The sequence below is a fragment of the Thamnophis elegans genome, chromosome 15, assembly GCF_009769535.1.
Source record: "Thamnophis elegans isolate rThaEle1 chromosome 15, rThaEle1.pri, whole genome shotgun sequence".
Lineage (NCBI taxonomy): Eukaryota > Metazoa > Chordata > Lepidosauria > Squamata > Colubridae > Thamnophis > Thamnophis elegans.
Genome location: NC_045555.1, coordinates 7,843,021 through 7,863,536, shown reverse-complemented (window position 1 = coordinate 7,863,536; position 20,516 = coordinate 7,843,021). Strand labels below are relative to the sequence as shown.

Below are 20,516 nucleotides of genomic sequence, written 5' to 3'. Positions count from 1 at the left end.
CTTCCTCCTCCCAAAAAAGAGGTGAAAATCTGGGTGCGTCTTATACACTGAATACAACATTTTTGGCCTCCCGAAATCCCACCCCATTTGCAAAAATGGCCATGCATAGCCTTTGGGAGGCTTCCAGAGTGCTCCTGGGGGCTGGGGAGGGCACAAAACGAGCAAAAACAGGCCATTTTTTTGCTTGTTTTTGCCCCCCCCCCCAGCCCCCAGGAGCACTCTACAAGGCTCTCAAAGCCATGCATGCCCTCTTTTCCGCAAAAAATGGCCTCATTTTTGCAAAAAATTGGCTTTTTTTTGCTCATTTTTGCCCGCCCCCCAGGAGCACTCTACAAGTCTCTCAAAGCCATGCATGCCCTCTTTTCCGCAAAAAATGGGCTCATTTTTGCAAAAAACGGGTTGTTTTTTTGCTTGTTTTTGCCCCCTCCCCCAGAGCATTTTACAAGCTTCTCAAAGCCTATGCATGCCCTGTTTTTCACAAAAAATGAGGCATGCAGAGAGTTCGGGAGGCCGGCAGAGTGCAAAACCTTTTTTTTAAAAAATGTACCTCTTCAAAATCTTGGTGCGTCTTATACTCTGAAAAATACGGTACTCTTTAAAAATTATGATTTAAATCCAGCCTTTTTAATCAAATCCACCTTGTGTGAAACCCACTCAAGATCTCCCCTGCTACCCCTGCTGTTCTGTCCCCCCCTTCACGGCTCGTTAACAAACGCAGGCAGGCAACTTAAAAGGAAGTCTTTCTTTATCAGTTCTCAGTTCAAACTGGCTTCGAGCCCAGAAATAACATAAATACAAGTCTCCGACAAGAATGCAAAACAAAAGGCTCTTACAAGCACTTCACTTCTTTCACAGTCTCCACGGATCAGGTTTACATGAAACACCAAAGCACTTATCCAAGTGTAACAGGCATAAATCACGATGAATAAGCAAGCAATGTTGTACAAACCAAGGCACGCACGAAGGAACGACATTGACTCCAGCAACTGGGGCGTGGCAGCATCCGTCCTTTTATCTCCAAACTTCCTCCCACAAGCCCCAGCTGCATACTGAATCTTGTATCCCGAAAAAACTCACAGCAGAACTGCTGAGTCACAACACCCTGCCCAGGGGAAAGTGATGCCTTGGAGCCAGAAACCAAGACCCAAGCGAGGACCTTACCCCAGCACTTACATTTGGAGACCACTCCTTCCAAATGGATGATGTTTTGATGACAGAACTGCCCCATGATGCTTGCCTCGCTCAGAAAGTCAATGCGTTGTTTTTCGGTGTAGCCGGATTTCAGCGTCTTTATGGCCACGGGGTTCTCCTTCTTGCCACTTTTCAGAATGCCTTTGTAAACCTCACCAAATTCTCCTAACGGAGGGCAGGGGGAAAAAAAACGGAGGCGTTGAAAGAATCCCTTGGAACGATTTGTGATGGAGCGGGAGGTTAAATTAAACACAACCCTCTTGATCACAACTCAAGCAACCGTCCCTTTCTTGCCCTGTTTTTGGGATGATGGGAATCCGTTACCTGCTCCGATCACTTTATGCCGAGAAATGCTGGAAGGGTGGATCTCGGTGGTGAACTTCAAGACCGCCTGATTGGGGTCTTCGTAAGTGTGGGGGTCCACGTAGGTCTTCAGGGGTTTGAGCTGATCTGCAGAGTCCAAGGGTAGAAAATGAGAATAGCTCACCAAGGGGGCTCCCCTGCTTTGAAGTGGAGAGAAATTTGTTGTTTGGTCAAACCTGAACCCAACCTCTCTCCACGGTCTGCCTCTTAGGGATTGGATGGAAATAGGCATGCCCGTTTTTTGTTTTAAAAATATTAGCTGATAAGCCAGCAGTGGCTGGGTATTTATAGACGTTGAAGCGTTTGTCTGAGAGGGTCTCCCTGCTCCCATGCCCATCATCCCCGTCCTCTCCCTTCCCTGTCCCATGCGCTCCTCTTTCCCGCCCTGTCTACGATCCTGGCACTTTGCCCCGAAGCGTTTGTCTGACGGAGCCATTGAAAGGGGCCTTTCATCTCCCTACTCCCATGCCCATCATCCCTGCCCTCTCCCTTCCCTGTCCCATACCCATCCTCCCTGCCCTCTCCCTTTCCCCTCCCATGCGCTCCTCATTCCTGGCACTTTGCCCCGAAGAGTTTGTCTAATTGCCGCTTTAGGACGCGGCACTTGCTCTCCTTAACGGGCCAGGCGGTCCAGAGTTATGCTGGGACACAGAAACCCACAAACAGTCTCACACACCAGGGGTGTCTTTCCCCTCCTCCCCCGCTATTTGTTTCCAGAGGGTAATTCATCTGTGTACCAAGTTTGGTTGAAATTGCTCGAGGCACTCCAGAGTTATGCTGGAACATATATACATACATACAGCTTAATAGAAGACAAGCCGAAGGTTGACTCAGCCTTCCAATATGCTTAGAGAGGCTGTGAAGTCTTAAGTGCTATTGGATAGATAGATAGATGATAGATAGATAGATAGATAGATAGATAGATAGATAGATAGATAGATAGATAGATAGATAGATAGATGATAGATAGATGATAGATAGATAGATAGATAGATAGATGATAGATAGATGATAGATAGATAGATATATAGATAGATAGATAGATGATAGATAGATAGATGATAGATAGATAGAAAGATGATAGATAGATAGATAGATAGATAGATAGATAGATAGATAGATGATAGATAGATGATAGATAGATGATAGATAGATAGATAGATGATAGATAGATAGATAGATAGATAGATAGATAGATAGATAGATAGATAGATAGATAGATAGATAGATAGATAGATAGATGATAGATAGATGATAGATAGATAGATAGATAGATGATAGATAGATGATAGATAGATAGATAGATAGATAGATAGATGATAGATAGATGATAGATAGATAGATAGATGATAGATAGATAGATAGATGATAGATAGATAGATAGATAGATGATAGATAGATGATAGATAGATAGAAAGATGATAGATAGATAGAAAGATGATAGATAGATAGATAGATGATAGATAGATAAATAGATAGATGATAGATAGATAGATAGATAGATAGATGATAGATAGATAAATAGATAGATGATAGATAGATAGATAGATAGATAGATAGATAGATAGATGATAGATAGATAAATAGATAGATGATAGATAGATGATAGATAGATTGATTGATTGATAGATAGATGATAGATAGATAAATAGATAGATGATAGATAGATGATAGATAGATAGATTGATAGATAGATGATAGATAGATAGATGATAGATAGATGATAGATAGGTAGGTAGGTAGGTAGATATAGAGAGAAAATCCTTTCTAGTATCCCAGATTTGCTCAATCTTTCTAGTGCAACCATACAATAAAGTGACTAATACTCACCAGATTTGGAAAAGTAAACATCTTCTGAAGTTTGCCGGGCCCGCAAATTCTTTTTCCTAAATGAAATTAGAAGGGTTAACTGATAATTCCCGAAAGACGGCAGAGCCTTCAACTCCTCCCAAGCATCTTCCAACAGCTGGATTAAAGAAGCCTGCTTTATTCTCCTCCTCCTCCTCCTCCTCCTTCTCCCATTGTTATTAAAAGTTTGAAATAAGGAGGCCCCGTCTTCAGTAGGAGGCCTGGGAGATGCTTATCAATCTCAGCCGCTGCACTGTTTCCCTCTTCAACTTCTCTCTCCTGCAGAAATGGCGCACTGGGCCTACGATGAATAGTTAATTTTCTTGCAGGTTTAAAAACTGGATGATACGCCTAGCACGCTTTCAAGGAGAAGGGCAACCTAAAATTAAGAACCACACTATAAAAAAGAGGCTGAGACTCTAGAAAAAGTGCAGAGAAGAGCAACCAGGATGATGAGGGGCCTGGAGGCTAAAACATACAATGAACGGTTGCAGGAACTGGGCCTGGCTAGTCTAGTGAAGAGAAGGACCAGGGGAGACAGGATAACAGGCTTCCAATATATGAGGGGCTGCCACAGAGGAGTGGGGGGGTCAAGCTGTTTTCCAAGGCACCTGAAGCCAGACAAGGAATAATGGATGGAAACTGACCAAGGAGAGATTCAGCCGAGAAATTTTCTGACAGTGAGAACCATCTTGCCTCCAGAGGCTGTGGGAGCTTCATCACTGGAGGCTTTCAAGAAGAGACTGGGCAGCTACTTGTCAGAAATAGTATAGAGGGTCTCCTGCTTGAGCGGAGGGGTGGACTAGAAGACCTCCAAGGTCCCTTCCAACTCTGTTATTCTATTCTATTCTTCTACTGTATTTTTTATGGCAAAACCCAAGAAGGATTAAACTGATGTCCATCTGCAGCAGGGGTGTCAAACTCAAGGCCCGTGGGCCGGATCCGGGCCGTGAGGTTCTTAGATCTGGCCCACAGGGCTGCCCGGGAAAGAGTGAAGGCCGGCCCGTGGTGCCTCTACCAGTGAAAACGGAGCCCGCGACTCTCCCAAGTTCCATTTTCACTGGGCGAGAGTTGCAGGAAGCTGTGGCAGCCGAAAACAGAGCTAGAGGGCCTGTTTTCGCTGGCAGAGCGCTTGGGACACCACAGGCGCCCCCAGACACAAGTGGCCACATCCACCCTGGCCACACCCAGCCCAGCCCCCCCCCCAAGTCAAACACAACCCTGACGCAGCCCTCAATGAAATTGAGTTTGACACCCTTGCTCTAGATTCTTGGTCATTTGGATGGAATTCTACATTTCCTTGTGCTAACTACCACCTCTACTCCTGTTCTCCACCTCACCCCCGCTTCACACCCTCTCACCTTTGAAGAAACTCCAGCAAAAAGAGAGAGAAGGAGGGAGGGAGAGTGGAGGGAGAGAAAGGAGTGAGGGAGAGGGGGGAGGGGGAGGGGGAAGGGAGAAGGTGGGGAGAGAGGGGAAGGGAGAGGGAGGGATGGAGAGCTGGAGGGGGAGGGAGAGAGGGAGTGTGGGGAGGGGGTGGGGGAGAGAGGGAGCGAGGGGGAGGGGTGGGGAAGAGAAGGAGAGGGAGACAGAGGGGGAGAGGAGGGAGAAAGAGAGGAGGGGAGGAGGGGGGAGAGGGAGGGGTGGGGAAGAGGAGGAGAGGAAGAAAGAGGGAGGGACGGGGAGAGGGAGGGGGTGAGGGAGAGGGAGGGGGCAGGGAAGAGAAGGAGAGAGAGTGGGACAGGGAGAGAGAGAGGGAGGGGAAGAGGGGTGGGGAAGAGGAGAGGGAGAGGGAGAGAAAGGGAGAGAGGGGGAGGGAGAGAAAAAGAGGGAGGGAAGGGGTGGGGGAGAGGGTGGGGAAGGAGAGGGAAAAAGAGAGGGGTGAGGGTGAGAGGGAGATGGAGAGAGAGAGAATAGTAACTCAGAAAGTGCAATTACTGGGGAAAAAAGATTGGGATGAGGAAACTGAGACAGTTCCCCATCGCCTGCTCTCTCTCCTTTGGGCATACAATTTGTATTGTTTCGATACCCACAGAGCCTGGGTGTTAGTGGGGGCACGTGGAGGACAAAAATATGGGAAATGGAGTATTTTCAGCCCACCTAAAACTCCTCATGTCCGAAAGAAACAGGATTTTAAAACAAATACAAAACAAACCTTTGTCGAAGGAAGAGAAAAAGTATCACAATGACAGCAAGCATGAAGATGAAGCCAGCAATGGATCCTCCGAGGACTGCGGCCGTATTCACACCATTTGGATCTATGGAGAGAAGAATACTACAGGTAGGGGGAAGCCTTTTCAAAAGATAAATTCCCAGGATTGGTGGTTGTCAAATGATTAACTCTGCCTCAATATTGCATTTATTTTTGCCGCCACCTCATTAATCCTAAGGGGCTCCTCTGAAAAGAAAGAAAAAGGAAGAAAGAAGAAAGAAAAAAAAGAAAAGATAGAGAGATAAAGAAAGAGAAAAAGAAAGAAAGGGAAAGGAAAGGAAAGGAAAAAAGGAAGGAATGAAAGGAAGGAAGGAAGAGAAAGGAAAGAAAGAGAAAGAAAGAAGAAAAGAAAGAAAAAGGAAAAATAGAAAGGAAAGAAAGAGAAAGGAAAGAAAGGAATGAAGGAAGAGAAAGGAAAGGAAGGAAGAGAAAGGAAGGAAGGAAGAAAAAGGAAAGAAAGGAAGAAAGAAAGGGAAAAAGAAAGAAAGGGAAAGGAAAAAAGGAAGGAAGGAAGAGAAGGGAAAGAAAGAAGAAAAGAAAGAAAAAGGAAAAATAGAAAGGAAAGAAATAGAAAGAAAGGAAAGGAAGGAAGAGAAAGGAAAGAAAGGAAGAGTAAGGAAAGAGTAAGGAAGGAAGAAAGAAAGAAAGAAAGAAAGAAAGAAAGAAAGGGAAAGGAAGAAGGAAAGAAAGGAAGAGAAAGGAAGAAAGATTAAGGAAAGAGAAAGAAAGGAAGGAAGAGAAAGGAAAGAAGAAAGAAGAAAAAAAAGAAAGGAAAAGGAAAAATAGAAAGGAAAGAAATAGACAGAAAGGAAAGGAAGAGAAAGAAAGGAAGAGAAAGGAAAGAAAGGAAGAGTAAGGAAAGAGTAAGGAAGAAAGAAAGAAAGAAAGAAAGAAAGGGAAAGGGAGAAGGAAAGAAAGGAAGAGAAAGGAAGAAAGAGAAAGGAAAGGTAGATAATGAAAGAAAGAAAGAAGAGAAGAGAAGGAAAGAAAAAAAGAATCCAAAGCAATCTCACTTTCAGGGAGGGTCTCAAACTCGTGCTCCATGCTGTGGGCTCCGTGACCCTCCTGGGTCAGCGCCTGGACGCTCACCAGATACTTGGTCTTAGGGGTCAGCTTATGGAGGGTGACGGAGTTCCCTTCGGAGCGCAGGACTGAATAGCTGTTTTCATCCTTCTGTAACAACAGCAAAGCAACAAAAAGTGAGAGAGCGAAAAAAGAAAGGCTCATTTTCCTACTTCAAAATATAACCCCCCACCAAAGGACGTTGCAAAGGTGGGAGCGAGTCCTACCTTCTTCTTGTAAGTAACCTGATATTTCCAAACATGGCTCTGTTGGCGAGGAGGGACGGTCCAAGACAATGTTAAACTAGTAGTGGTCCGACTGTCCATGGTCACTGAAGTTACTCTTGGTGGTTCTGAACAAGGAGGAAGAGAAAGAGGAGGAAGTAGGGCTGACAAAATCCGCATGGAGCCAGTTACGCTTTTCCCACCATTGTCTTGGCCAGACACGACGGCATGAATCCCCTATCAGCCCACGTTGGATTTACACAATCAAAAGCTGCTCCCTTTCGGTAGGGTACAACTTAGTTACTCGTGTGCTTCCTAATGTTGTGGCCGGCCAGCAACCAACCAGCAGAGCTGGCAGCAGATTCGGACAGTGAGGAAGCTGGGGAGGAATATGGGCCAGGAACCTGGAGTCTGGGGAAGGCTCTGAGGAGGGCTCTGTGCTGGAGGCAGAGAGGGGGCCAGAGCCACATGCCAGTTATCAGATGCCTTCATAGTCAGACATCAGTGAGGCAGAAGAACAGCTGGAGCCTGTTCCCAGTGTGTGCATGCACAGAGTTGCCAGAGGAAGGGAAAAGCTAAAGAACAGGGGTCGACTTGGGAGGAAGGCCACAGGCAGACGATGAATGGCCCCTCCCAGAGGAAATGAAAGAGGAGCGAAAGGGGAGTGGAGTTTGCAGGAGACAATTAGTTCGCTTAATTGGTTTGTGACTCTCCAAGGCTCCTTGCTACGTTTTGCAGCTATCGGCCTGGCAGTTCTCCAAGCCAGATAAGATCTGTGACTGTAAATCCTCCCTTGAAAGACTTTTCTGGATGTCAATGAGCAGAATTGACAGTCAATTAATAAAAGGTTTTTTTGTCGGGACTAGGAGTTTGCTTCAGGCTCTTGGGAAGCCTCGGTCAAAACACCTAATGTTAAAAAGGCTGCCCCAAAGGAAAAACCTTTCTCCATCCTGAAGCCATGATTAGAATTTGCAGCAGAGCCACAATGAACAATGTCATAGAATTAAGTGGCTTTGTCGAGTTTGTTTTCGGAAGACGGCAGTCTGTTAAATCACGGAGGGATTTGATAACTGTATCACAAAACTATCTATTTTGACGTAGAAGTAAACGACCCACAGTGTCTCACCAAATACCCTGTTTCCCCGAAAATAAGCCCAAAATAGACCTCCCTGGATAATAAGCCCAATTGGGCTTTTGAGCCCATGCTTTAAAATAAACCCTCCCCAAAAATAAGCCCTTCTCTAAAATATTTAAACATGTGCTCAGCCAGTCTCCACCATTTCCTGGGGGGGGAGGGGGAACATGCCCCAGGGCCCAACATGCACCTGCCATCCACACAGAACGGCGCTCCCAAAAACCAGGCTCAGTGATGCTAGGGCTGGCAAGAGTGTGCCAGAAACAGAGAGGGCCCTCTCTGGATCAACTTATCCGCATGCCACAGGGTTTGGTTAAGGGGCATCCCGCGCCTCAAAAATAATAAGCCCTCCCTGAAAATATTGCAACACAGCAGCAGCCATGAGGTGACCACACTCGCCCCCTCCTGCGCCTCAAAAATAATAAGACCTCCCCGAAAATATTACAACACAGCATCAGCCATGAGGTGACCACACTCGCTGCCTCCTGCACCTCAAAAATAATAAGCGCACCCTGAAAATATTGCAACACAGCAGCAGCCATGAGGTGACCATGCTCGGCCCCTCCTGCACCTCAAAATAATAAGGCGTCCCCGAATATAAGGCCAAGCGCTTATTTCTGGGGTCAAAAGAAAATTAGACCTTGTCTTATTTTCGGGGAAACACGGTCCCCAAAAATCAAAGAACTGTAGCCTGTCTTAATTCCACCCAGGGGCCACGGACTGACAGCCCCCGGAAATTGGCAATCTCACTGTATCACTAGATCCCCTCCCTTTTAATCCGGTTACGATACCCGAGACCTTTACCTGTCTGATTGACACTGATGCTCGTGACTCCGTAGCTGCGCTGGGTACTGAAGGAGGACACGCCATTTTGGGCTTCTACGGTGAAAGTGTAGTTTACGTGTGGCTCCAGATCGCTAACCGTCAAGGATGTGCCGGTGAGTTTGTGCGGATTGTCCGAATATCGGAGAGCGGTGTCGCAAGATCGGCAGTCCCCCGAGTCTGGCCAGCACTGTTCGCACGACACTCGGTAGCTGACATCTTGGCGGCCTCCCGAGTTCTGGGGCGGAGACCAACGCAGCTGGACTTTAGCCCCCAGACCGATCGCTGTCACCCCCTGAGGAGCAGAGGGGGGCTCTGTCAGGAGGACAAAAAAGAATAATTGGGAAAAATAAAATAAAAGCATACCCAGATCTCATGGATGCACATTTTTCCCTCTCAGTTTCCACTGTGTATCTCTCTGCCCTTTATCTCCTGCTGCCTTTCCTTCCTCTTCCATTCTGCACTTCCTTAGATGGGATATGGACAAAGCAAAATTGTAGAAGCCAACCTTAAGGGTTATTTATTCATTTATTCCAGAATTGTTTCACTAAACAGAGGGAAAAGTCATAAAAGCATAGGTCCTATTGACCCGAAACCTGGGATATTTTTTGTTGGGCATTCTACCAGAAAAAATTGACAAAAAGACTGTAGATCCAGTTTTATATATATTAACCACAGCTAGAATTGTATTTGCTCAACAATGGGAAAATGATGAAATACCGTCAGATGACAGGGTCATTAAGAAAATATTAGAATGCGCAGAAATGGACAGATTACTGTATATACTCGAGTATAAGCCTAGTTTTTCAGCCCACTTTTTGGGCTGAAAAAAGCCGCCTCGGCTTATACTCGAGTCAGTGAAAAATTTGCCCGAAATGGAGGAGAAAAAGGGGCGGGGCCATGCCGCTGGGTGACACTCGTGAATGGCCCAGTGCCCCTGTGAGTTTCCCCTCCCTCTGTGTCAGTTTGCCGCGCAGCGCGCACCGCACCATCCCCCCTCCTCACATTCTAATGTAATGCAGGGCTGTCTTACGATTCCCCTTCCTCCCCCTCCTGCCGCTCTGCAACGATGTCCCACCTCCTCCTTGTTATGGCAAGCAGCCACATAGCGATGTCCACCTCCTCTGGTACAGTGATCCAATGATAGGAATCACTGTGCCGTGTGTCATAGGAGGCGGGACATCGCTCCCGCGGCTGCACGGGACATTATCATCACAGCGGGACATCAGCATCATGAGGTGAGTGAAGTATTTCATTGAATACACCGCTAGTTTACTGTTTTTCTTTGAAATAAATATTCAAAAACATTATTGGTATCTATTTTTATTTTTGAAATTTACCGGTAGCTGCTGCATTTCCCACCCTAGGCTTATACTCGAGTCAATAACTTTTCCAGTTTTTTTGTGGTAAAATTAGGTGCCTCGGCTTATATTCGGGTCGGCCTATACTCGAGTATATACGGTAATGCTCATTATTAAGGATAAAAATGAACTGAATATTTCTTGATGTAGGATGTATTTTACCCATGGTGAGACAAGTTAGACATTAGAAAGTAGGAGATACATACATAAAAAAGAGGAAATGTTAATGTGGAGAGAATTGATGATGGAGATGTTATGTACTATTGTAATTGTATTGATATATAGTTATATTCTTGATAGTATTGTGATGATTATTACAACACCGTATTTTTCGGAGTATAAGACGTACCAGAGTATAAGACACCCCAAGGCTTAGAAGAGGCAATTTTTTTAAAAATGTAGGTAGGTAGGTAGGTAGGTAAGTAGGGAGAGAGAGAGAGAGAGAAAGAGAAAGAGAGAGAGAGAGAGAGAGAAAGAAATACAGTAGGTAGGTAGGGAGAGAAAGAGTAGCTAGGTAGGTAGGTAGATAGAGGGAGAGAGGGGGGGGAGGGAGGGAGAGAGAGAGAGAAATACAGTAGGGAGGTAGGGAGAGAGGGGGGGATTTCCAGGTGTATTTATCCATGGGCTGGAGAAGAAAATCGCTGACAATCTGCAACACCTAAGACTTTGTTTCTGCTGGCACAGCACTTGATCAATCTAATTCTCATCAATCACTTTAACTACAAAGCTTTCCGAAAGGGGAAAAAAAAGTTTTTGCACTCTGCAAACCTCCCAAAAATGGCCCGTTTTTAAAAAAGGCATCAATAGCCTTGGGGGGGGGGGGTGTGCAAAAACGCCCAAACAATGGCCATTTTTTTTACAAAAACTGGCCTGTTTTTTTTTTATTATTATTACATGCATAGCCTTATGGAGGCTTATCGAGGGCTGCTGAAGGGGGGGGGGGGCAAAATTGAGCAAAAAATGGTCCATTTGTTGCTCATTTCTGCCCTCCCCAGCCCCCATGAGCTCTCTGAAAGCCTCCATAAGGCTATGCACCGCCATTTTGGTGAAGGGGGCGGGGCTTCAGGAGGCAAAAAATGCTGTATTCGACGGATAAGACGCACCCAGATTTTAAGCCTCCTTTTTTGAGGAAAAAAGGTGCGTCTTATACTCCGGATTTTGATTGTTTAAAGCCCAGATCACAAACTGTTTGGTGGAAATGGAAAGTAACGTAAACAAAATATGAAAAAACAAACAAAATAACAGTGTAGCTCCTGCCACCGGAGTGAACAAGTGTGTGAAGATTTCAAGATCTTGATACATGCAGACTGATGGTATTGTCCAGCCACCTAGCCTAGGGGAGGGACAAATCAACGGTCCTTCCGGGCATGGCCCCTCCCCAGCACCGGTTCTGTTTCTCACTTACTTGTGCACGCCATGGAAACCGGATCACTCGGAGCCCGGAAGTAGCCTTCCTCACAAGGACACAAAGTGGAGCCTTCCAAAGAAGGCAGTGTGTGTGCGGGACACTTCGCGCAGGCGCTGTTGGAGACGTCTTGTTTAAAGAATCCTGGCGAGCAAGCTGGAAGGAAAACAAATATATATATATTTGTAACTGTCATTTCAACCAGCAGATTAAGTATAGCATAGCCTTTATAAGGGATCACGGTGTCTCAGTGGCTAAGACGCTGAGCTTGTCAATCAGAAAGGTCGGCGGTTCGGCGGTTCGAATCCCCAGCACCGCATAACGGCGTGAGCTCCTGTCACTTGTCCCAGCTTCTGCCAACCTAGCAGTTCGAAAGCATGTAAAAATGCAAGTAGAAAAATAGGGAACACCTTTGGTGGGAAGGTAACTGTGTTCTGTGCGCCTTCGGCATTGAGTCATGCCAGCCACATGACCACGGAGACGTCTTTGACTTTGTAACGGAGATGAGCACCGCCCCCTAGAGTCGGGAATGGCTAACACATTTGTGTGAGGGGAACCTTTACCTTTAGCCTTTATTGTCATTGTACCTCATGTATATAACGAAATTGGTTTTAGCCTCACCATTGCAATCCATGACCAAAAATACAACAACATAAATAGTATAAAGGATAATCCCTAATGCAAGTAATAATTAGAAAAAAAGGCTTGGCCAGTGAATACAGAAATTGGCTACAATCAAAACTCAGAGACATGGATTGATAGCGGATTGTGAACAAATAATTTTCCTGGAATGGGAAAGAAATAAAACATGTCCATCAGAGCCGAAATAAAAACATGTCCATCAGAGCACACCTGGGTGCTTTTAAAATGAAGCGCTGCTTGCTGGCCCTGAAGTTTTGAAAACGCAGCTTCATCTCAAAACGGGCGAGGCGGGATGGGCACCGCCCAACTCGAAGTGAGTGAGATCACAGCATCTGCCTGCTGCCGTTTTGGCTTTTTATAGCACCCTTTGCTGATATCGGCAGATTTTGGAGGTAGAACATTGTTGTAATTATATTGGCAGGACAAGGCTGCAGAGAAAATTCCATTCAGCTTAAGAGTATTAACTTCCTGGCCAGCTACATACTTCATATTTACTTCCTGGACAACTACAGCCTCCCGTCGGAAACAGCTTTGCTCTCGGGGTCCTGGGAATTGAGTCACGTCCGGTAGGAAGCGGTAGAGGACGAGCCTTTGGAAGCTCTGGTTTGAGCCTCTCTCTTTCTCTCCGGCCACCACCTCTTGCCGTCAGGAAGGCCGTCGCCTCAGGGAGAAAACCCCCTCCACTTCAGAGCCAGTGAAGACCATTCTGAAGACCGCTGAAATTGGTCTCTCCCATCTGGCTCAATGGCTAAGACGCTGAGCTTGTCGATCAGAAAAGTCGGCAGTTCGGCGGTTCAAATCCCTAGTGCCGTGTAACGGAGTGAGCTCCCGTGACTTGTCCCAGCTTCTGCCAGTCCGAAAGCACATTAAAAATGCAAGTACAAAAATAGGGACCATCTTTGGTGGGAAGGTAACAGCGTTCCGTGCACCTCCGGCTTTTAGTCATGCCAGCCACATGACCACGGAGACGTTTTCGGGCAGCGCTGTCTCTTTGGCTTTGAAACAAAGATGAGCACCGCCCCTTAGAGTCAGGAACGACTAGCATGTACGTGTGAGGGGAACCTTTACTTTTACCTCTTCTTAGGAAGAAGCTTGGACAGTGTGATGGAGGTGGGGGCAGCTTTTATTAGATTCCCAGCACATCAAATGTGCTGAGGGATGGGAAGAATAAACATAGATGGGCTCCCCCAGGACAGATGCGGCTCTAGGCCCTGTTGTTGTTCATTGCATGTCCGACCCATCGCGACCCCATGGACAACATTCCTCCAGGCCTTCCTGTCCTCTATCATCCTCTGGAGTCCATTTAAGCTCACGCCGACTGCTTTGGTGACTCCATCCAGCCACCTCCTTCCCTCGTTCCCTTCTTCTCTTGCCCTCCATCGTTCCCAGCATAAGGCTCTTCTCCAGGAAGTCCTTCTTCCTTCTCATTAGGTGGCCAAAATCTTTGAGTTTCCTCTTCAGGATTTAGGACCTTCTAAAGAGCAGTCACGGTTGATCTCCTCTAGGACTGACCGGTTGGATGGCCTTGCAGTCCAAGGGACTCGCAGGAGTCTTCTCCAGCACCAGAGTTCAAGGGCCTCCATTCTTTGGTGCTCAGCCTTCCTTATGGTCCAACTGTCACAGCCATCCATTGCAACTGGGAAAACCATCGCCTTGACTAGAGACCTTTTTTTTAAAATAATTTTTTATTCTTTTTAAACAAAACAACACATACAAAACAAAGCAAGAGAGGAAAAGAAGAACAGCTTTCCTCCATTTCATCAAGCATGTCGTTTGATTACAAGTTTTTGTGCATCAATTCTTAAATTTAGGATTAACATCACTGGTTTACATTAAACATAGCTGAATGTTTCGCTGTCGTTGAGCATTATACGTTCAGATTACCATTAATATCATTTCATTTGTAACAATCCTTTTTTCCTTAAATTCATAATTATCTATCAAATAACAATGAGTCTTTAAACTATTATAGTATCACCTATCTCTAAAGAGTAAAAGCGAAGATTGGAACAAAGATTTCCCATTGGTTTATAATAAAGCATTCATATTTTTCAAGACTAGACGCACTTGTGTTGGCAGGGTGATGTCTCTGCTTTTTAGGATGCTGTCTAGATTTGCCATAGCTTTCCTCCCCAGGAGCAAGCCTCTTTTAATTTCTTGCCTGCAGTCAGGACCGGATTTTCCTATAGGCTAACTAGGCTTCAGCCTGGGGCCTCAAGATCAAGAGGGGCCTACATTCAAATTGTTAGCAAAATTAAAATTACACTATTCTAAAAACAGTGAACACTAAAACACTGAACCGAAAATAAGGAGAAATTCTACGCATATGACTAATAAACAAACATAAAAATGTGTTGGTTAAGATCGTTCCAGCGCCGCGGCAGTTGGGGAGCCCGCCCACGTTCCCGGCACCGGCGGTCGGGCGAGAGGCGCGGCTGCTCCCAGTAGCCGCCCCGTCGACGCGGAGCCCACCAGCGGCCAGGCAGGTGAGGGGGCCGAGCCGGGCAGCTGAGCGCAGCAGGGGAGGCGGCTGGCCTCGCTGCCTTTGCCGCAGAGCAGAGCCGCCCTCCGTCGGGAGGCCAGCTATATATATTGATATATATCACAGTAATGATGTATTTTATTGTCTCTCGTGTAATTTAGAAACTTAAAAATGGGAGGTGAAAGGGCTTCATAAGTGGAATAGCCTAGGGCCTCTTTTCATCTAAATCCGTCCCTGCTTGCAGTCCCCATCATACACCCCCTTGGTAAAAGATTCTTCTTGAGCTCTGTAGATTCAAGAGATCTTCAACTCTTGTCTGTCTTTCTAAACTTCTGCCTAGCCTGGAACTTTTATTACCATGCAAAGATTAAATCAGGCAAACAAACAATAGAGATTACAGGCTGAATAGAAAAAGGCAGCTTGGGTTTTTGGAAGCCGTTTCTCCAGAAACAACAACATTGCCACTCCAAAGTTCAGCCTGCCTTTATGCGTGTGGTCCCTTTTCAATCTGCAGAGAAACAAAGGGGAAGGCAGCAAACCTGCCCCATAAATGAGCCGGCGGGCAGGAGGGAAGGGGCGGTGCCCAGAGCCCTTCCCTCGAAGGGGATCAGCGCGCAACAGGCAGGGCTGAGATGGTGGGGCCTAAGATGCTACCGAGATCTCGGAATGCATGTTTTTTTTAATGTACGGTGTGACTGTTTACCCCTTACTGTTTCCTTCCCCCACAACAAGAGAGGGTTGTAAAAGCACTATGAAGTGGTATATAAATCTAAGTGCTATTGCTACCCAGAATGACGATTTACTAGGTGTTTATGGGATAAAAATCACCTTTGGGACAATTGACTAAGGTTTATGGCAAGTCCAACGTAAATACATAGGATTTCTTGACACGCCCAGAAGCATCTATGGCGCATCCTCTAATCGAGAACCTAAAGGGCCAATGTGTGCGTCTTTTTAACAGTAACGGGGGCTAAAAATTGGCCAGAGGACCTAGCTTGCCTAGACATGTGCAGCACCAAAGAGGCGTCTGGCACAAGGTGAAGCTTTCTGGGCGCATCTTAAAACTGGAACGGGGCCACCTTCTCCCCCCCCCTTAGCGAAGACTTCTCTCTGTGCCTGGGGGCCAAAGGGGGGCATGTACAATTAGAAGACGTGTTGAGGCCTTGCCTTGGGCTGCCAGGCAGGTGTGCCAGCAGCTGTTTCCTTGGTATTAACTGGGAGTGGTGGTTATAATGGGTAGTCAGGATGCTGTTGAACTGACTGCGACAATACGTACCGTCTGCGGTGTCTTGCGGCAGTACAGATCTCCTAAAACTCTTAACTCAGAATGCAAATTGTTCCAGCAACTCCACCCTTCGATTGGTCAGAATTCTAAATCGTGTTTTAACGTTCAAGGGGGAAATTCATGCAACACCAACCATAGGTTTAAACGCTTTGCTTATTACGTTGATTATTCCCCTAATGCTACTACATGACATCATAAGGTGAACTGAAACCAAGTGTGAAATCCAGCAGGTTCTGACAGGTTCTGGAGAACCGGTAGCAGAAATTTTGAGTGGTTCGGAGAACCGGTAGCAGAAATTTTGAGTAGTTCGGAGAACCAGTAGCAGAAATTTTGAGTAGTTCGGAGAACCAGTAGCAGAAATTTTGAGTAGTTCAAAGAACTGGTAGCGGATATTTTGAGTAGTTTGGAGAATCGATAGAAGAAATTTTGAGTAGTTCGGAGAACTGGTAGTGGAAATTTTGAGTAGTTCAAAGGACCAGTAGCGGAAATTTTGAGTATTCCGGAGAACCGGTAGCAGAAATTTTGATTAGTTCAAAAAACTGATAGCGGAAATTTTGAGTAGTTCGGGGAACCGTTAACAGAAATTTGAGTAGTTCGGAGAACCAGTAGCAGAAATTTTGAGTAGTTCAAAGAACTGGTAGCGGAAATTTTGAGTAGTTCGGAGAACCAGTAGCAGAAATTTTGAGTAGTTCGGGGAACCGTTAACAGAAATTTGAGTAGTTCGGAGAACCAGTAGCAGAAATTTTGAGTAGTTCAAAGAACTGGTAGCGGAAATTTTGAGTAGTTCGGAGAACCAGTAGTGGAAATTTTGAGTAGTTCGGAGAACCGGTAGCGGAAATTTTGACTGGTTCGGAGAACTGACAAATGCCATCTCTGGCTGGCTCCAGAGTTGGGAGGGAATGGAGACTTTGCAGTATCCTTCCCCTGCCCCGCCCACCAAGCCCCATCCATCACGCCATGCCCACCAAGCCCCGCCCACAGAACCAGTAGTAAAACCATTCGAATTTCAACACTGGCTGAAACCCAGTTAGACAATTCTAATATCTGCATTAAATTAGCAGATAGGTAGAGCTACCAAATCAGGCTACCAAAATCTGGATGACTGCCAATAGCAGCCAAGGGATCTGCAGCCACAATCTGCAGTCCAGATCTTGTAGGAGTAGTGGAGGTCACCTCAATGCTTTGGAAACCAATATGTCACAGCCGCAATCTCTGATTAGGTGCTTTTTACCCAGGTGCCCTTTTAAATTGGTGCTTTTTACCTGTTGCCTTTTGAAATAATTGTGATATCAATATTGCTAATTGAGAGAGCCAGATGCCATCATCTTAGTTTTCTAAGATCTAAAAATCTAAACGGACATCTAAACTTTAAAAAAAACTAAGCTCATGGCATCCGGCCCTCTCAATTCCTGGCAAATACAGTAGATGGGGAAGAAATGGAGGTAGTGTCTGATTTTATTTTCCTGGGCTCCAAGATCACCGCAGATGGGGACTGCAGCCAAGAAATTAAAACATGCTTGCTCCTGGGGAGGAAAGCGATGGAAAATCTAGACAGCCTGTTAAAAAGCACAGACATCGTCCTGCCAGCAAAAGTGCGTCAAGGCTGTGGTTTTCCCAGTTGCAATGGACGGCTGGGGTTGATGAGTTCCCCTTTCCTCTCGACTTGTATGGCCGTATGACTCTTGTGTATTTTAATTATGTGTATTGTGTTTGTATCCCCTTTTCCCCTTTTGAGTTGTTCGCCGCCCTGAGTCCCTCCCGGAGAAGGGCGGCATACAAATAAATTAAATCTGAAATCTGAAATCTGGCTGTAAAAGCACTGAGCCTGATCTAACAGGATGGAATTCAATGTAGAGAAAAGTAAAGTCCTACACTTAGGTAAGAAAAACTAAAAGTACATATATAAACTGGGTGAAACCAGGCTTAATAGCAGAGACTGTGAGAGGGATCTTGGAGTCTTTAGTGTACAACCAGCTAAATATGAGCCAGCAGTGTGCAGGGGCAGCCAAAAAAGGCAATGCAATCCTAAATTGCATTAACAGAGGGATACAATCAAGATCAAGGGAGGGACTAATACCACTCTATAAAACCTTAGTAAAGCCACACCTAGAGTACTGCATCCAGTTTTGGCCCCCACACTATAAAAAAGATCTTGAGAGCCTAGAAAAAGTGCAGAGAAGAGCAACCAGGATGATGAGGGGACTGGAAACCGAAGACTGAAACAGAAGAACGGTTGCAGGAACTGGGCCTGGCTAGTCTAGTGAAGAGAAGGACCAGGGGAGACAGGATAACAGTCTTCCAATATTTGAGGAGCTGCCAGAGAGAGGAGGGGAGGTCAAGCTATTTCCCAAAGCCCCCAAAGGCCACACAAGGAATAATAATAATGGATGGAAACTGAACCAGGAGAGATTCAAAGCTGGAAATAAGGAGGAACTTTCTGACAGTGAGAACAATCAACCCATGGAGCAGAAGTTGCCTTCGGAAGTTGGGGGAGCTTCATCAATGGAGGCTTTCGAGAAGAGGCCACTTGTCAGAAATGGTGTCGGGTCTCCTACTTGGGCTGGGGGTTGGGCTAGATGACCTATAAGGTCCCTTCCAACACTGTTAATCTGTTAAACAACCAGCACCGTCTCCATATTTGGACCCTGGCGACACTGGTTATCAGGGAGGGAAGTGTGATAATGGCCTACCAGATAAGCCCCGCAGCGAAGAGGGGGGGAGGCTGTTGGGAAGTCTGTTTGTGCTCAAGAGTGCTCCATAACCTTGGGAGCTCCGTATCTCTCTCTCCAAACTCCAGGCACATTCCTGAGGCACAATCTGCTCGCCACAGCCTCCTTGTGCGCCTACGGACCTCCTCCCTGCTTAGGGACACGGCTTATGCTGGCTGTTCCCAAGAGCCTGAAGCCAACTCCTGGTCCCGACAAAAACCCCTTTTATCAATTGACTGTGAATTCTGCTCATTCACATCCAGGCAAAGTCTTTCAAGGGAGGATTTAAAGTCACAGACCTTATCTGGCTTGGAGAGTTGCCAGGTTGATATCTGCAGAACCTGGCCAGGAGTCTCGGAGAGTCACTTACCAATGAAGCGAACTAATTGTCTCCTGCAAACTCCTCTCCCCTTTCGCTCCTCTTTTATTTCCTCTGGGAGGGACCAGTCAGCGTCCACCTGTGGCCTTACTCCCAAGTCGACCCTTGTTTTTCAACTGTTCCCTTCGTCTGGCCACTGTGCGCATGCACACACTGGGAACAGGCTCCAGCTGTTCTTCTGCCTTACTGATGTCTGACTCTGAAGGCAGCTGATAGTTGGCATACGGCCCTGGCCCCCTCTCTGCCTCCAACACAGAGCCCTCATCAGACTCCAGGACTGGCCCATGTTCCTCCCCAGCTTCCTCACTGTCTGGATCTGCTGCCAGTTCTGCTGGTGGACCACAACACTGGCTGGAACATTCTGCCTATCCAAGGAATGCCCAATCACCTGTTGGCACATACACTGACTTTTTCAGGCCCCATGATTGAATCCTTAGCGGTAGCTTCTGAAGCAGGGAAAAACCGCCCTGTCAAATGGCCTCACTGGCTCTGCCAGGTGCCGGCAGGATCTGAGGTTTTTCCCTGCCACCCCGCTGTTCTTGTCAAGCAGGAACTGAGCCAGAGACGGCACACCCCAGCCAGGAGACAGAGGGTGTCTCTCTAGGGAGGGAGGGGATCGGCTGGTTCTCCAGCAGTTTCCTGCAGGGCTGAAGTACACCTGCTCGGCCTCCCGCACGACACCTGGGGAGCGGCTGCAAGGGAGTCCCTGTACTTCCTTTCCTGCCAGGCATCCACCTGCAAATGCTTCCCCATGGTCAGATCTCCAAGGCCAGGCTCGTTCTGGAGCCCCCTTATTTCTCCAACAGGAAGGGCAAAGCCATGGCAAATCCCCCCCAGCTCTGCTTGGATATTAGATCCCCTCCTTCTCATGTGGCTTCAAAGCCCTTTGATCCACCCCAAAATAAGGGGCTAGGTTAAGGACCTGCAGAGAAGGAAGTGTAGAGAAGAGCAACCAAGATGATTAGGGGACTGGAGGCTAAAACATATGAAGAACGGTTGCAGGAACTGGGTACGTCTAGTTTAATGAAAAGAAGGACTAGGGGAGACATGATAGCAGTCTTCCAATATCTCAGGGGCTGCCACAAAGAAGAGGGAGTCAAACTATTCTCCAAAGTACTTCAGGGCAGGAGAAGAAGCAATGGATGCAAACTAATCAAGGAGCGAAGCAACTTAGAACTAAGGAGAAATTTCCTGACAGTGAGAACAATTAATCAGTGGAACAACTTGCCTCCAGAATTTGTGAATGCTCCAACACTGGAGATTTTTAAGAAGATGTTGGATAACCATTTATCTGAAGTGGTGTAGGGTTTCCTGCCTATACAGGGGGTTGGACTAGAAGACCTTCAAGTTCCCTCCAAACTCTGTTATTCTAAGTGTGTGCAGTCCTTTACGCCTGT

General features: G+C 46.4%; 1 protein-coding gene across 1 annotated transcript in view; it reads right to left on the bottom strand.

Annotated features, from left to right (window-relative positions):
* Positions 1 to 20,516, bottom strand: part of EPHA2 (EPH receptor A2) — a 54,456-nt gene that overhangs the window by 17,290 nt on the left and 16,650 nt on the right. The window contains exons 4-11 of the mRNA XM_032232262.1: positions 11,624 to 11,779; positions 8,840 to 9,172; positions 6,904 to 7,028; positions 6,628 to 6,787; positions 5,558 to 5,660; positions 3,385 to 3,440; positions 1,516 to 1,641; positions 1,174 to 1,356 (exon numbers count right to left, since the gene is read on the bottom strand). Of these exons, the coding sequence (XP_032088153.1) occupies positions 1,174 to 1,356; positions 1,516 to 1,641; positions 3,385 to 3,440; positions 5,558 to 5,660; positions 6,628 to 6,787; positions 6,904 to 7,028; positions 8,840 to 9,172; positions 11,624 to 11,779 (1,242 nt within the window). The remainder of the gene's footprint in view (positions 1 to 1,173; positions 1,357 to 1,515; positions 1,642 to 3,384; positions 3,441 to 5,557; positions 5,661 to 6,627; positions 6,788 to 6,903; positions 7,029 to 8,839; positions 9,173 to 11,623; positions 11,780 to 20,516) is intronic.